We start from the raw sequence: 15,363 nt of genomic DNA, 5'->3' as shown, positions 1-15,363 counted from the left end.
CTGAAAAGCTTACATAATTTATATTTACTGGGGAATCCGGTCTCAAGGTTACCTAATTACAGATTATGGTGCATACATCATTTTCCTTCTTTGAGAGTATTAGATTTTGAAAAGGTGACGAAGATGGAACGAAAAAATGCACAGAGCCTGAAGAACAGTCCAGAGGTGGTGGACACTTCAACACCTTCAAGTTCTATTCAAGTTTTGAAGTCTGCTTCTTCTCCAGTTTCGCTAAAACATTCCCAGATCGCTCAACTCAAACAACGGTTGAGTACTGCTGATAATTTACAGGACATGGAAAAAATCCAGGAGGTACTTGATAGAGGATATATGTAATATATATGTATGATTAATCACCAGAGAATATCCTTAATGGAGATCTTTGTAGAACCATTACGGTTGGTTGAAATGCGATCGTTCAATCTTGGCACGCCAAACTTGGTCCCATCCAACTGCTGATTGTTTACCTGAGAAAGGTCCGGGATCTCGTCGCTCAACTCCGTATTATTCTGTTTCCTCACATAGCACTGATGGCAGATCCTATCTTCACCATCTTCATGCCATTGAAGAGTATGATTATTATGACAATAGACGCATTCTGGTGTAGGGAGATCCCTCAATTGTTGTGTTTCCACGGGACTTTTCTCTCCTACCACCTTCTCAATCGTGGCATAAACTAAACGATTAAGCTCTCCTCCACTAAGTGGATTCTTTGTCTGCTTCATTTCCCTACAGTATGCCCTGATCAACGGTATTTTCTCTCTTTTCCCAGAAACTCTCACCATGGCTCTCATCTTGAATAGCCTGATTCCTCGAAAATTTGTCCTATCACTCCCATTAAAATGGTGTGAACAGATCACAGTTGGAACAGGCACTCCAACAACAGTTCCAACGTCAAGATCGACAGAAACACACAATTCTCCTGAATTTAACTCCGTCCTTTCTTCAATGATAAACCCTAAAAAGAATCCCGGTGTGTCTTGACAACATGTCACATGTACAGATCGTCCACATGCTCTACAATTCACCAATCCTCCGCTATTACCTCCACAAATACGGCATATGTGTGGTAAGTTGGCGAAGTTCACTACTTCTGTGCCATATACGGGTTGAAGGCTTTCCGACTCACCGAATGTCACTCCCTCGGTGAAGACCGCGCATCCAACATGACACCATTTGCCACTACATGTACGTTTCAAAGCATCCGGAACAGACATGAGATCGCCTCGCAGAGCCCCATCATGATCACTTTCACGTGCATTACATAGACAACACACGTATTGCGTCGAAACAAGAGGATGGATATCGTTAGAGCATGGATCACAGTGCCATTTGTACAGATATGCAGGTCTCTCAAGTTTTACGTGGCCAAGATCAATACCATAACAGCTGGCATGAACATTCATGCCACAGTTCGAGCAGATAATCATCTCATCCAGCGACCCAAATTCTCTGCAAACACAACAGGGTCTGGATATCGCTTCAAACAACGGTCTTTTTTGCTTGGCATCGGCAGACGATGGTCGTGTCCTGTGCTTAGAGTTCTCGTATAATCTCCAAAGCGTACTGATATCTCTCATAGCACTGCGTGTTTGAGGTAATGGCATGTCCTCCACGCGTCTGTTCATGAATGGATTGAATATTTCATACTTCGAGTCGTACCGTGAGCTCATCTGCCTGAATAAACTGTCCTCAGATGGACTACGAGCCCGTTTCTTTCTGGGTCTGCGGCCAACACTTCCTCCAGTCGGCTCTTCTTTGGCCTTACGCTTCTTCTTATTTCTCTTATCGGCACAGGGAAGAGTTACCTCAAACGTCTCTCCTGCACTGGCTATAGTATCAGAAGCTTCTCTCTTCGCTCCACCAATCCTGCGCTTTTTGGTAGCCCCACTGCTTGAGATAGACGACTGTACCGAGGGCCCCGACGACAAAGACAGGGACAGAGAAAATGATGCTCGTTTCATACCAGTCGCCGAAGACCGCTTCCTTGGTTGCTTTCTATCAATTGTCACTTCCTTCAACCCTTCTAATTGTAGAATGTTATTAGCGCTTGCCTTTCGTGGCCTTTTGTCGTAGCCTTCACGCGCCGCCACAATCTTATTACAATCTGCTACAAGTTCTTCCTCTTGCTTTCTCCACCATCCGTTGCCTCTCTGAGCTTTCTTCTTCATCAACTCGTCAGGACTATCCCATTCCAAAGCATACCTTCTCCATAGTCTGCAGCATCTGTAGCATAAGCCTCTGCAAAGCTCTTTGTTGGATTTGGGTAAATTGGCACCAGGTGCACGGAACCACTCAACAGAATGAGTTGTGTGGCAGAAAAGGCATTCAAACCGTACCTCTTTTTTCATAATTTTTGACGTACTGTAAGCTGCGTCATCCTCAGCATCGTCAAGATCAAGCTCTGTATTCTTGATATACTTTAACCGGTTCTTTGGTCTATAGGGGAAGTTGTCCCATATAAGATGACCATTCTTCCTCTTTTTCCAAAGATAATAAAACCTCACCACCATCGCAGAGCTCTGAGTACCCACATCTCTATACACCGGATACAACTCATCGCCATGAACTTTCACCGAGTCTTCAAACCGCTTAATTTCCTCCTCGCTAAAGTCGGGCTCTTTCAACGTTTTTCTGGTCAGTTTCTTCACTTCTGGAATGGACAGTTCCTTATCGTATCTATGATCCATATATATTTTGAGAAGGGAGTCGACAAAATTGGGAGTATTCGGTAACAAGCCCAACGATTTCGCTATGGGTTCACATTCCTTGATGTATTTATCAACTTGATCATCTTCTTGAGGCATTTTCCACATTAATGTAGCTGTTTCCTCTCCACCCCTCTCAAAATATCCTTTTGGTCTCGGTTGTAACCATCCAGGAAACTCTTTAGGGTCGACATGTTCATATTTTGATGGAATAGGCATCTTTCTCTGTGCAAGAGAATCTTCTTCAAAAAATCTGGCCGTGCCGGTAATGGCAGATGATAATGATGTCGAAGAAGACGATGACAAAGATGACTTTCCTCTGCGAACACCATTTTTGGTGTTCTTACGCTTATTTTTCAGACTTTGGGCTTCACTAGAGTCATAGTATTTCACCACTTGCTCATACCAGTCAGGAATGTCTGTGCATTGATACTTGGAACCAAGACGTGATGATGCACGAGGATAAGGCCGATCTTGAACATCCATGGCATCTTCTAAACGAACGTGAACTCCAAGATATCTCCAAGGCCATTCCTCAAGACGCCTGCGTTGCTCGAAACTTAGGTTTTTGTCCTTCTCCAAAAATTGTATAGCTATTTGTTCGTATTTTGGAGATGCCAAATGGTGAAGTTTCTTTAAAGATCCAGTTTCTTTTAATGGATTTTCTTCCTCCTCTTCCGCTTCAGTCTTTGCTTCAGCTTCCTGTTTCTCCTTCTCGATATTAGCCACAATCTGAGAAGGAAGAGAACTTTCAAGAAGGTTACCTCTTTTGGCATCCAATTCTTCCTCCATTTCCTTCATACAGGAAGCGCAATACCATGCAAATCCTCGTTTCGGCTTTGTCAATATAGGTGGGTCCAGGCACACTAAATGGTACGACTTACCACACTGAAAGCACTGAATAGAGTCTGATACGGGACACCACTGATGGCACTTGTCACAGTTCTGTGGCTCAGCTAGAAAATCTTCACCATGACCAGTTTCCAGGAATACAAATGCAAATCGTTTATTAAGAGCTTTGTAGTAACTAGGAGGAAGATTGGTCATTTTCTTAGTAGGAAACACTTCATAGGTCTTCATCATGTATCTATCATAAAGTTTATCAAAATAGAAATGATTGTGTTGCTGCTTGTAACTATCCAAATCATCAATTTCACTCACGTGCTTCACTGTAACAAACCCTCGGAAACTCTGGATCGGACACAGATCCTTATGCACCGTTGCGTACAATAATCTAGAGTCCGTAGAGTGTCTTCCAATGTCACGGGGTCGATAGAACCACAGAACCTCAAACATAAAGTTTTTGGCGGAACCCGAACTGGAACCAGAACTTGAACCAGAACTTGAACCAGAACTCAAACCAGAACTTGAACCAGAACTTGAACCAGAACTTGAACCAGAACTTGAACCAGAACTCAAACCAGTCACTTGATTACCCTTGCTAGTCACTTTGGCAATTTTAGAGCCATGAGCATTGCCATCCTCTCCCTTATTCACGAAGCCTGTAACTGTAGCCACATAAAAAGGCTCTGTAGGAGGCTCACAAATCATATAAATACAATCTCCTTTATTGACGACAGTTCCATCTTTGAGAGTGAGAGTATTTTCATGGACAAGAGCACCTTTCATGTTGGGGATATAGTTAAACTTCGTGTCTGCAGTGAGAGAAGGTTGCCAGTTATACGGCACAACCTCATCAACCGAAATATACTCGGGTGAATAAGAGCGAGATTGAGTAGGTGTATGGTGATGATTATGGTTATGGTTATCAAATGCGTGGCTGTTATTCTTAGAGCCTGAACGGACCAGAGGAATATCTGTCTCCTTTTTCTCTCTATAATCCACATTCAGAGTAGTACGACGACGAGGTCGACGAGATGGAGTCAGCATTGTCTCATCAGTCATATTCTACCGGAAATGAATAGAAAGGGAAAGTGAAGATAAAAAAGAAGAATGGAAAATTGCAAGTCAAAATGAAAATGAAAAATAGAAATGTCAAAAGTCAAAACTCAAAAGTCAAAACTCAAAAGTTAAAAGTCAAACACTTCTGACTTCTGACTTCTGACTTCTGACTTTAGACTTCGGTTGAGCTGAAGTAATCTCTATGTTCATCTTTGACGTCTCGTTAACCACCGTTGAATCCTTCTCTTCGGTTTGAGTCTCTCACGACTTTTCGCTCTCCTGTTATTTGTACGATTATTTTATTTCATTGGACTTTGACTGATCTTTGTTTCTTTGTTTCCGACATTCATTTTGACATGCCTCCAATGTTAGACAGAACTGTACCTGATATGCCGGGTGAGGCTGTGTCTGAGGAAGTTTCCAACTATCTCAAAACAAAGGTGTCTCAAATCCTCCATACACGATTCAATCAGTTTCCTGGTTCTCAGCCTGTCTCTTTCACAAGAGACCACTTATACCATAATCTGATGGAGCGTGACTACCTAACATGTGAAAAATCCGATGGATTGCGTGTCCTAATGTTTGTATTGATCAATCAGGATACAGGAGAGGAAGGTACTTTCGTTATTAATCGTGAAAACGACTATTATATGGTTCCTGGTTTCCACTTCCCGCGTTCCAGTCACAACTTTGACGCTTCACATAATGGAACCATTGTTGATGGTGAATTGGTCTATAGTAAGAATCCAAATACCGGTGTCAGAGAGGTTCGGTACCTTATTTTTGACTGTTTGGCTATGGATATGGTCAGTGTGATGCATAAGAACCTTTGGAAGAGACTCTATCATGCTCAACATGAATTTCATAAACCTTATATGGAACTACGAAAGGCGTTTCCTGAAGCCTGTTCGCATTTCCCTTTTAAATTGGATTTCAAGAACATGACGCAACCGTTCAAAATCGACAAGATCTTTAGAGAGATGAAGAACTTGACCTATGTATCTGACGGTCTCGTTCTCACGTGTTGTGATAGTCCTTATGCGCCAGGAACGGATAATCTGTTACTTAAATGGAAACCATCGGAGGAAAATACAATAGATTTCAAAATATCGCTACGATTCCCCAAGTTTGTGGATGAAGATCTACCGGAACATGATCCTAATAGAGAATATCCTAACTACGACGCCAAGCCGGAATTTGAGCTATGTGTTTGGAAAGGAGGTAATGATTCTCATGAAAATGAAGGTGTAGAAGATAATATTAGGCGAAATGGAGGAGAATACAAGAACAACTTTGGATTCTATGATGATTGGCATGTCCATCTCGAGGTGACAGATGATGAGTGGCAATCGATGAAGGAGAGCGGTGAATCGTTTAATGGTCGGATTGCCGAATGTAGAAGGACTAAGGATGGTAAATGGAAGATGTTGCGTTGGCGAGATGATAAGCTGAACGGAAACCACATTCACGTAGTTTTGAGGATTCTTAAATCAATTGAGGACTCGGTGACTAAGCAAGAGTTGATTGATGCAGAGCCAGAGATAAAGAGAAGATGGATGGAAAGGGAGGAGGCGAAGAAAAGTCATCAGCCTGTCCAACAGGTTAAGCCAGAGAAGAAGCCCAAGCCTATCCAGGACGACATACCGCACTATACAGAATCCGATTCACACTCTAACGACGACGAATACTACGAGTCGGACGGGTTCGAAGAAGCGCCAAAGTTCAGTCAACCTAGTGGAGAACCGCAGGTCAAGAAGCAAAAGGTATGATTAGATATATACAGGGTACAGAGTTGGCTCTAAACGTATGCCAATACACAGGACTCGACAAGAAGTCGAGCATTACCGTTACCAGAGATCAAGTACTTTCTCTCAGCCAACTTTGTGATGTATTCCTCTTGACCAAGGAGCTCGACTTCTTCAGCCATTTGATACTCGTTATGAATGACATTACATCCGAGCATATGAGAAAGTAAGGTCTGACACTCGTCGACGGAGAACTTTGAGACTGGCAAGTGGTTGATACCACCGTTCTTGATCAACTTGTCAGCGAATTGTCTATCAAAGTCAGCAAACTTCTTATACAAATTTGGTTGCTTCAAGCCGAGACCCACAGCTATGGTTTCATTAGAAACGTGCTTATCTGAGCCACGTATGGAGGCAACTATACCACCTTTAACGAATGTAGAATCGCCGCTTAAATAGTCAACTAGAGTGTTTGCCAATTGAAACTTCTGGAAGTGAATAGGAACATTATCTGCATCTCTGTAGTTAGTCATCGCATTTTGGACAAAAGCAGAGATATTATCTATTGTGATAAACACTGGGTACTGTTTCTGGCTAGACAATTCTTTGAGAAGCTTGACGAAAACGTAAGTAGAATTAGTCTGATGTGTAGCACCTATAGATGCCAAGTCTAGCAAAGAGTGGGTGTCTTTATCCAATTTCTGGGACTCTTGCAACTTTTTGGTGCTATAAATAGGAACGAAATCTTCTGAGAGCTTCAAATCAGATAGATAAGGTTTATTGACGGCTATAATCTTCTTCAAGAGGGTCTTAGCGTACATTTGTTGATCATACAATCCGGTTACTGAATTGAGTTTGAAATCGGAAGAACCATCAACTAGAGCTTCCGCATCAGATATGGGAAGCAAGATCGCATTTCCAGTAGTTCCTAAAGCCAGGGCCTGGAATTGGGAAAGAATGGTGGATTTACCAACGCCTGGAGGTCCAGTTATAAGCATCCTATTGGTCGAAGAAGTCTGATTGGAAAGACAGGAGGAGTAAAACTTTGCCAATTTTGCAGTTTCCAAGGATCTTATTAAAGTAACTGGTTTGGAGTAAAGCTCGTTGAATTGAAGAGGCTTGAAACTACCTGAAATGTACATTTTTCTCAAGGATTCTTCATCGTAACGTGCGATTTCGCCTAGTCTGAGATTTGTACCATTGAAGGCGGGAAGTCTGTCGAGAATTTCGGAATCCTTGGCCTTTTCCTTGAAATTGGAGGACTTTAATAGACCAACAAAGCTCTTCTCACTGCCCTGACCTTTTCTATTGCGCTTACCGCGGTCATAAGAGGTCTTCTTGTTGAAGGATTTCCTGGAAGCAGCCACAGCAGAGGCAGATATAGATGATGAGAATTGGCGAAGGGAGCGACAAGAAATTCGGGAGGTCATGTGGAGGACAGGCAGGGACAGAGAGAGACAGAAACAGAAACAGAGACAGGGACAGAGAAAGAAATAGAGACAAGAGCTCAGACCAGGTTGAGCCAAGTCGATCAAATTTTTACGCTGGTGTGGCTAAGCGTGGGTTAAATATGTGGCTGACTGTGGCTGACTACTGGGCGCCTACTGGGCGGCTTCTGGCCTGACTACTGGCCTGACCACCGGGCTAATATATGGCTGTTACTGGGACTACCGCGCTGATACAAGAAATAAATAAAATAACAACCATCCTGCCATTAGAATATTAAGCAGTACAGTACACAATGAAGAGTATAAAATTAAAGCCAAAACATGCCAGAGCCCAATTAGATTGAATTAGCATTGGACCGGCTCACAAATAAGTAATCAAGCGAAAATCTTCTTAAGCTTGGACAAAGCCTTCTTGACGGCGCTCTCGCTTTCTTCCTCAATCTTCTTTGCAGAAGCAGTGGCCTTTTTTAGTAGCGGACTGAACTTTCTTAGCGACAGGTTCAGCGTCCTTCTTGGCCACAGTAGCCCCCGCCTTGGCTTCAGCGACGGCATCCTTAGCACCTTCTTCGACCTTAGGTTCAACTGGTTTTTGTTCTTCAGACATTATGATTATAAGATGTAGATAACAAAAAAGAGGAAACAAAGAGAAAAAAAAAAAAAAAGGAAGGCAATACAGCCACAATAACTGATAATAAGATGGATAACCACCACCTTATATAGAAGAGGGCAGAAGCATCGAGTGACTCTCCAGACAGTTTTGTGTGTGGGCTAAAAATTGGCGTAACGGGAATTTATATGAATGGGCTGTGCAGGGAATGTAAACAATAGGGGCCAAGTGGCTGGTATTCAGGGATGTTCTGCATTTAGAATGACGTAGGGTGGTTGTGGTGGTGCTGGCGGAAGTGTAAGCAGGGGGTGCCTAGAGGTGGTGTCAGCAGGGTCTGTATGGTGGTGGTGGTATCGGCTTTTTGATAACGAAAATAGAATGTTTTCGCCCTACGCTCCTGCATTTAAGAATCACATGACGGCGCGAAACAATAGCCGTTATCGCAACGGTTTCGGATATGCTTCACCGGGGACACCCCACCTGGGACACCGCCAGAATGCATCCCACCGGGGACACCACAGGGAGAGATCGCCACAGAATAGTCCCCTTCCCAGTGCTAAATTTAGTAAGTAACCGTTGCCTGGCAGAATTTTCTAGTGCACGGATGTAATTGCTTTGCCACATCTCTTATGTGGCGCATCCCATTTTCTTTATCATCTATTCATGACACTTCTTTCTAGTACTCATGGACCACAGGCAATATTTCCCCATGTTTTCGCCCGAAAGTATCGGCTCGTCTCTTCTGAGCACATTTGATCAGCAGCCACAAACTCCTCAGCCACAAACTTCGTTGTCTACAGATTTGCAGTCGTCTAAAGATCTTCAGTCGTCTACACTTCAATCGTCTACTCAGCTCACTGCTCAGACGACGTTTGAGGATCCTTCTTTCTCGACGTCGATGGGATCCGAGGGTGAGTTTTCGCCTGTTTCGGCTGATTCCTCGACTGGTGGAACCAGTGGAACCAGTGGAGCAAGTGGGGCCAGTGGACCGGAGGCTGCCCTGGACCGCAGAAAACTGACTGATAATCAACTTTACCAACGACGTAAAGCTCAAAACAGAGCAGCACAAAGGGCATTTAGAGAACGAAAGGAAGGAAAGCTCAGAGAACTGAGCGCCAAGTTGGATATGGCGGAATCGGAGAAACGGGAACTGCAAAAGCAGTTGCAAGACCTAAAGCAGAAGAATTCGATGCTTGATATGGAGAATAAGCTGCTACACAAGGATTCTACGTCACCACCACAGCACTTGAGCCCTTCCAATGGATCTTTTGCATTTCCTCAGTTTACTAGAGAAAAGTTCATTGAAGGGTCTGTGGATATGAATAAACACATCTGGAATGATGATATGCTAGGAAGTAAGAGATATGATGTTGATCATACTTCGTTGTTAACGGCAAGCGCAGTTTGGGATTACTTGGTTGAATTTGGCAAGATGAATGAAGAGATCGAAGTGGATATACCTGGAATAATGAACGATCTTAAGGGTAAAGAGGTTTGCCACGGTTATGGACCTGCTTATTCGCTTGGTTTGGTAACCGCTACATTGAAAAAACATATAATAAAGTGATATTGTATATACACGTATTTGAGCCTGCCTCACAGATGCTTAAAGGCATCTCTCACCCTAACGAAGCTCCCATTCGATCCGCTGACTCCTCCTTTCACCAACATATACCCCTTTTCTCCGTTGACATCCAACACCTGCAAATTAAATATCGTATGTTCATGATTTCCCATACGTCCCGGCATCTTTTTACCGGGAAACACTCTGGAAGGAGTGGTATTCTGACCTATAGAACCCATAGATCTATGCGATAACGAAGCTCCATGGGTTGCAGGACCTCCGTGGTATCCCCATTTCTTCATCGCACCGGCAAATCCTTTACCTTTGCATGTGGAAATCACGTCAACGAACTGTCCTGGCTTAAACATATCTGCACGTAACTCTGTTCCAGGCTTAATCAAACCAGCTTTGTCCTTCACCATGAACTCGCTGACGGCAGCCTTTGGCGAAACTTTGGCCTGGGCAAAATGGCCCAACATCGGCTTCGTCTGATTCTCGGGCTTTTTGTAGCCACATCCTACTTGAACCGCATAATATCCATGCTTCTCTAATGTTTTATTGTACACCACTTCACACTGATCCACTTCAATCACTGTAGCAGGCATTCGCCGACCCTGGTTGTCATAAAAACACGTCATTCCACGCTTGACTCCAATTACTCCCGGTCTCCCAAGTAGTTGTCTGCGCAATCTTCTTGCTTCTGGGGACCTTTGCTTCACTGTATCTTCTGTCTCCACATATGGAATCGCTCCAGGCGAAACTAATTGCGCTGCAGAAAATCCTTGCGGCGTCGAAATTGCCTTCAATGACGAGTTGAAGCGACGAAGTATAAGGGATCCTAGCTTGGTTGTCATGGTTGTTGATGGAAGAAGCACCAGTAGAGTCGATGATGAGGTGAAAATTTTGTGGATGCGAATGTGCGGTAGGCAGGAGGGGGGCGAGGGGGGTGCCTGGTGGAACTTAAAAACCTACCGCGGATTACCGTCAAGCCTACCTTCAGGATTACTCGCTACCTTCAGGATCACTTGGATTACTCGGATTACTCGCTACCATCAGGATCACTCGGATTACTCGCTTCGCTCATAATCCTCATAATCCTCATAATCCTCGAAATCCTCATCAACTAGAATCTAACCGAGTCTTCCTATGACTCCACTCTGTCAAACTAAGTGCTCTTCCATAATACCAACTCTCATACCCAGTAGACCTCTCCTGATCATCGATAACCTCTTCGTACGAATTCTCAAACCCATTAAAACTAATTTGCGGTAATATCGCCGTATTTCCCACCTTCACTCCATGACTAATCCCTGTCACATTCCTATAACTAAATTTCGCTCCTTCTGGTCCTATTATTTCACTATCTTCCAGTCTCATCCTATCATCTTCGTCCATTTCAACCACTTCATCTTCCCCCATATTTGCGCTGATCCAGTCAAAAAACACATCTGTAAAGATCGATGGCCCGGTAAATTGTACCACAGGATCTCCGTTAATGTCATAGGCCCCTAAAACTCGTGTCCAATTAGTGGCCGTAATCAACTTCTGCTGCGTGATACAAATGCACGTGATCCGGGCAATCAATTGTGCCAACATTGGATGATGAGCTTTGGCCACGAAGATGCTGTTGGAGAGAACCATTCGTCTGTTGAAGAAGTTATACCACCCAATATGATTGTAATCTGACATTATTCCTGTCACTAACGACGTCTCATTCATCAATTTCCAATGCTTAATCGGCTTAATATTGATGGTGTCTATATCTGCATAAACTCCTCCTTTAATGTAGATCACCAAGTATTTGAGGAACTCTAATCTAACACGATCATCTGGCATAAGTCGGAGTGCTTCCGTAATCTCAGAAATTGCTCCAAGTTCCGACTTCACCATATTCTCGGCATCTTCTAAGCTCAACACGTGATGTTCATATTCTTTATTAGCGTCTTTCCATCTCTCTACTAATGGAACGCAAGACTCTGGAAAATCGGTCTCTGAAATGTTTGAGGTTCTCCAAATCTGCCATATATTCTTCTCAACAGGCAATTTCTCGCTAAATGGGAACATCTCAACCAGCTTAGCAAATGGTATAGACTCCAGTGTCAGCCTCGTAGTACTGATCGTCGTCATCTCACCAGTATCTCCTTCAATGAAGTATAAATACCCCCATATTATCATTAGCGGTACAGTGAAAGATAGCAGCAAACGTCTAAGCGTCATAGATATGTGAACCAAATGCATAATGGCTCTAAGTACTTCAGGAAATAAAAGAAGAGATAGATTGTCTTGAACAAAATAAGGTTTGAAATCAGACTCGTGTGATCTGAGTCACGTGTTCCACGTATGTCCATATTATCGCGTTCCTGTATGTTTGTTACCTTCCATTTACAGCTTCGTTCTTCTCTTTTGAACAATATTTAATGGCTTCCATGGCTTCTGTTCACGATGGTGCACGTGATAAGTTGGATAACTACCTTAAGTCTCTCAAAGGGGAAATCAAAACGTGGGAAATACAGAATGATGGCAAAACACTTAGCTGGAATATTATAGAGGCCAAGAATCCCAATATGGCGAGGAAATACAAGAAGTATGCCAAACTAAAGAGGTTATTAAAGAAGTCTGATAGTGGTGATGTTGATCTTGAAGCTGTGTTTCATAAATGGGGTGAAAGTTATAAAAGTGAGAAGCGTGAGAAGGGTCATAAGCATAGACATGGGCAGAAGCAGAAGCAGAAGCAGAAGCATAGTAGAGGGGTTCCTATGACTCCCACGAGGCAAATAAAGTCCATAGAGAAGGAGGAGAAGGTTGAATTGACTGAGGATGTTGAAGATGATCCCATAAAGGGTGCCGGTGATAGTGAAATTGACGAATTAGGACCTACGCCACAGCTTAATGGGCGTGTTCTTGGTATATTTGATATCCAATTGAGACAGCAACAATCTCCAGTGGATGATTCACCGACGAAAAAGGTCACCGTGATGTCTCCGAAGGCTGAAAGTGGTATTTCATCATCATTTAAAACACCTACAAAGATAGAAAAGCCGTCGATGTTTAGAACGCCTATCAATTCCTGTCGAAAACGACTTCAATTTGAGGCAAAGATGGATGAAACGCCGCAATATCTTCGGGAGGTGGCCCAAAAAGTGTCTATATTAGACTATGATGGAATATTATCCGATCTTAGTGACTTTAGTGACGTAGAAAGTGATTCAGACTTGAGTGATGATTCAAATGTTAATTCGATGAAGTATGATTCATCAGAAAATCCTCATGTGTCACCTGCAACACAGCGACTGATAGAGCCGAGTCCAATTATTCGAAAGCATTATAAAAAATCGTTGTACGCTATGAATGAAGAGTTGAAAGGACTTAAAAACAGTCTGGAGAAGTGGCGAGAGGAGAGTATACAAGAGGATTCTGGATTTGGCGGAGAATTAGAGCCGAAGAAGGAAGAAATATTGGAAGAAGTTGTTGTTCCCGTAGATCGTATTGCCAAGTACCGTAATAAGGTAAAGACCATCAAGAGGACCACCAGAAGAGTTAAAATGAAGACTCAGGGACCGGAGAATGTTGAGGATGAACTTGAAGGTGAAGATCTTCAGCAAAAGATGAAAGAATTGGCAAATGCCGGAAACAGAGTAAAAGAGAAGGAAGTGGAGCAAGAAGACAACGACGAGAAAGACGAAGACGAAGAGAATACTCCTCAAGAAGTTTACGTGAGGAAGAGAATTAGAACACCTCCAAAGAAACGCAAAGTGAATCCACTTTCGACGAACTTTGTTCGACTCAAAATCAACCAGCATCACGGAGGATGGAAGAGGAGAAGACAGTAAAGCTTAAATATTCTCTATGATATTACTATTAGTACAAAACTCTTTAGTCTTTTATGCGCTCAACAATTCGAGCATTCCTGTAATCTGCAGTGCTTCTTCACACTTCTTTATCTCTTGACCCAACTTCTTCTGGATATTCCAAACCAACTCCTCTATAACGGGTTGTCTCTCAATCAAATCACTGTACATCTCCATAATACAAGCCAAATAGTCTGCTATGATGTTAACGTCTCTTGGATCATCAATCGTCTTATAACACCACGTAAGAAGAGGTTCCAAATTAGTTTCATTACGTCCTGATAATGCCATATGAACTTTACCACGTTTTTTTAACTCCTCCAGGCATGTCACTGTAAGATCCCTGGATATTCCTGACAATAAAGCATGATCTAATGCATCACCCCATCTAAAGCCATTCAAATCCTTCTCGAATTGCTTCAATTTCTTGCCATTGGATCCACTGGATGCCTTATCGTCTAATATATGATGCTCGGATTCACCGTGATACTCTGCTCCCCTTATCATCCTAGAAAAGGCGTGACTCTTGGGTAGTTTAACACCTTGCTTCACCTTTGGCTCCGTCTTTCTAGTCCTGATCGTAAGTAAGCCACTATTAAGTCCTACAACGAGATGCTTATGACTAGGAGAAACACCACAACTCAACACTCCCGAACCGAACTTCCACCCAAACTTCACCTCCCAGTTAATACTCGTCTTATCAAATACTTTCACGTGACCATCCATAGATCCGGCCAATATTCCTCTCTCTCCAGCGTCACACAGGCATGTTACTGTCTTGGTGAAGTTGTTTAAGCTTTGAATACACTTACCTGCCGCCAAATCCCAACACCTAATTCCGTTGTCTCCACAAGAAACCAACGTGGTAGGATTAAGTGAAAGCACCTCTTCCACAGGTGCCTGCTGATTAAAGCTGATTATAGCATTGGTGGAGCTGCTCCGTGGATCAAATACACGAACAACGTTATCATAGCACCCTGTGACTACAAGTCCGGAGCCTGGTACAATTAATCCGCTTCTCACGTAATCCTGGTGATCTCCAAAACTTGCAAGTGGCTTTTGAGTGTCCGAGATATCGTACAATCGTGCCACACGGTCATCCGAACACGTGAGAAGTTGAGTGGAGATCGATGGATGGAACTTCGTCACATGCGTTGGATGTGATGACGGTCTTATTGTCACAAGGAGAGTCCTCGGATGATGAGCATCGTAGATTTGAACTAGTCCACTCCCGTCTCCAGCCACTAAAAGCTTGCCGTCCTGTCGAAACTCTCCAGAATAGACAGTGTCCTTGAATCGCGTAAAACTCTTAATCACCTTTCTCGTCTTTGAGCTAAATATCTGAACCCTGGTGGATGATGTCACTGCAAAATCGTGCGGTTTATTGTGATCGAAATCAATGTGCGTAACTGCATTATGCTCCTTAACTAACTGCGAGTTTGTAAACCCTCTCCAGTATCTCTGCTCAGGAGTCGTGGATGCCGGTAAAGTAGCACCTCTTACTGGCTCTATTCTCTCTCTATTAGACGACATATTACCAA

At 43.2% G+C, this 15,363-nt stretch overlaps 7 protein-coding genes across 7 annotated transcripts; 3 read left to right on the top strand and 4 right to left on the bottom strand.

Moving 5' to 3' along the window:
• Nucleotides 1-353: 353 nt before the first annotated feature.
• On the bottom strand, nt 354-4,613 carry FOA43_002034 (uncharacterized protein; the record flags this gene model as incomplete). Its single annotated transcript, XM_038922338.1, has 1 exon — nt 354-4,613. One exon carries the CDS (start codon nt 4,611-4,613, stop codon nt 354-356), a length of 4,260 nt encoding a protein of 1,419 aa, XP_038778266.1.
• A 353-nt stretch (nt 4,614-4,966) lies between these two features.
• FOA43_002033 (uncharacterized protein) lies at nt 4,967-6,379 on the top strand (the record flags this gene model as incomplete). Its single annotated transcript, XM_038922337.1, has 1 exon — nt 4,967-6,379. One exon carries the CDS (start codon nt 4,967-4,969, stop codon nt 6,377-6,379), a length of 1,413 nt encoding a protein of 470 aa, XP_038778265.1.
• A 29-nt stretch (nt 6,380-6,408) lies between these two features.
• FOA43_002032 (uncharacterized protein) lies at nt 6,409-8,407 on the bottom strand (the record flags this gene model as incomplete). Its single annotated transcript, XM_038922336.1, has 2 exons — nt 6,409-7,708; nt 8,283-8,407. 2 exons carry the CDS (start codon nt 8,405-8,407, stop codon nt 6,409-6,411), a joined length of 1,425 nt encoding a protein of 474 aa, XP_038778264.1.
• A 688-nt stretch (nt 8,408-9,095) lies between these two features.
• Nucleotides 9,096-9,977, top strand: FOA43_002031 (uncharacterized protein; the record flags this gene model as incomplete). Its single annotated transcript, XM_038922335.1, has 1 exon — nt 9,096-9,977. One exon carries the CDS (start codon nt 9,096-9,098, stop codon nt 9,975-9,977), a length of 882 nt encoding a protein of 293 aa, XP_038778263.1.
• Nucleotides 9,978-10,006: 29 nt separating this feature from the next.
• On the bottom strand, nt 10,007-12,038 carry FOA43_002030 (uncharacterized protein; the record flags this gene model as incomplete). Its single annotated transcript, XM_038922334.1, has 2 exons — nt 10,007-10,755; nt 11,165-12,038. The coding sequence occupies 2 exons, from the start codon at nt 12,036-12,038 to the stop codon at nt 10,007-10,009; spliced, it is 1,623 nt and encodes a 540-aa protein (XP_038778262.1).
• Nucleotides 12,039-12,391: 353 nt separating this feature from the next.
• FOA43_002029 (uncharacterized protein) lies at nt 12,392-13,804 on the top strand (the record flags this gene model as incomplete). Its single annotated transcript, XM_038922333.1, has 1 exon — nt 12,392-13,804. The coding sequence occupies one exon, from the start codon at nt 12,392-12,394 to the stop codon at nt 13,802-13,804; it is 1,413 nt and encodes a 470-aa protein (XP_038778261.1).
• A 51-nt stretch (nt 13,805-13,855) lies between these two features.
• FOA43_002028 (uncharacterized protein) lies at nt 13,856-15,355 on the bottom strand (the record flags this gene model as incomplete). The annotated part of the gene is made up of 1 exon (XM_038922332.1): nt 13,856-15,355. The coding sequence occupies one exon, from the start codon at nt 15,353-15,355 to the stop codon at nt 13,856-13,858; it is 1,500 nt and encodes a 499-aa protein (XP_038778260.1).
• Nucleotides 15,356-15,363: the final 8 nt, after the last annotated feature.

This window comes from Brettanomyces nanus, chromosome 2, assembly GCF_011074865.1.
Source record: "Brettanomyces nanus chromosome 2, complete sequence".
NCBI lineage: Eukaryota > Fungi > Ascomycota > Pichiomycetes > Pichiales > Pichiaceae > Brettanomyces > Brettanomyces nanus.
The sequence above is the reverse complement of the archived record's forward strand: the minus strand, read 5'-3'. Positions and strand labels throughout refer to the sequence as shown.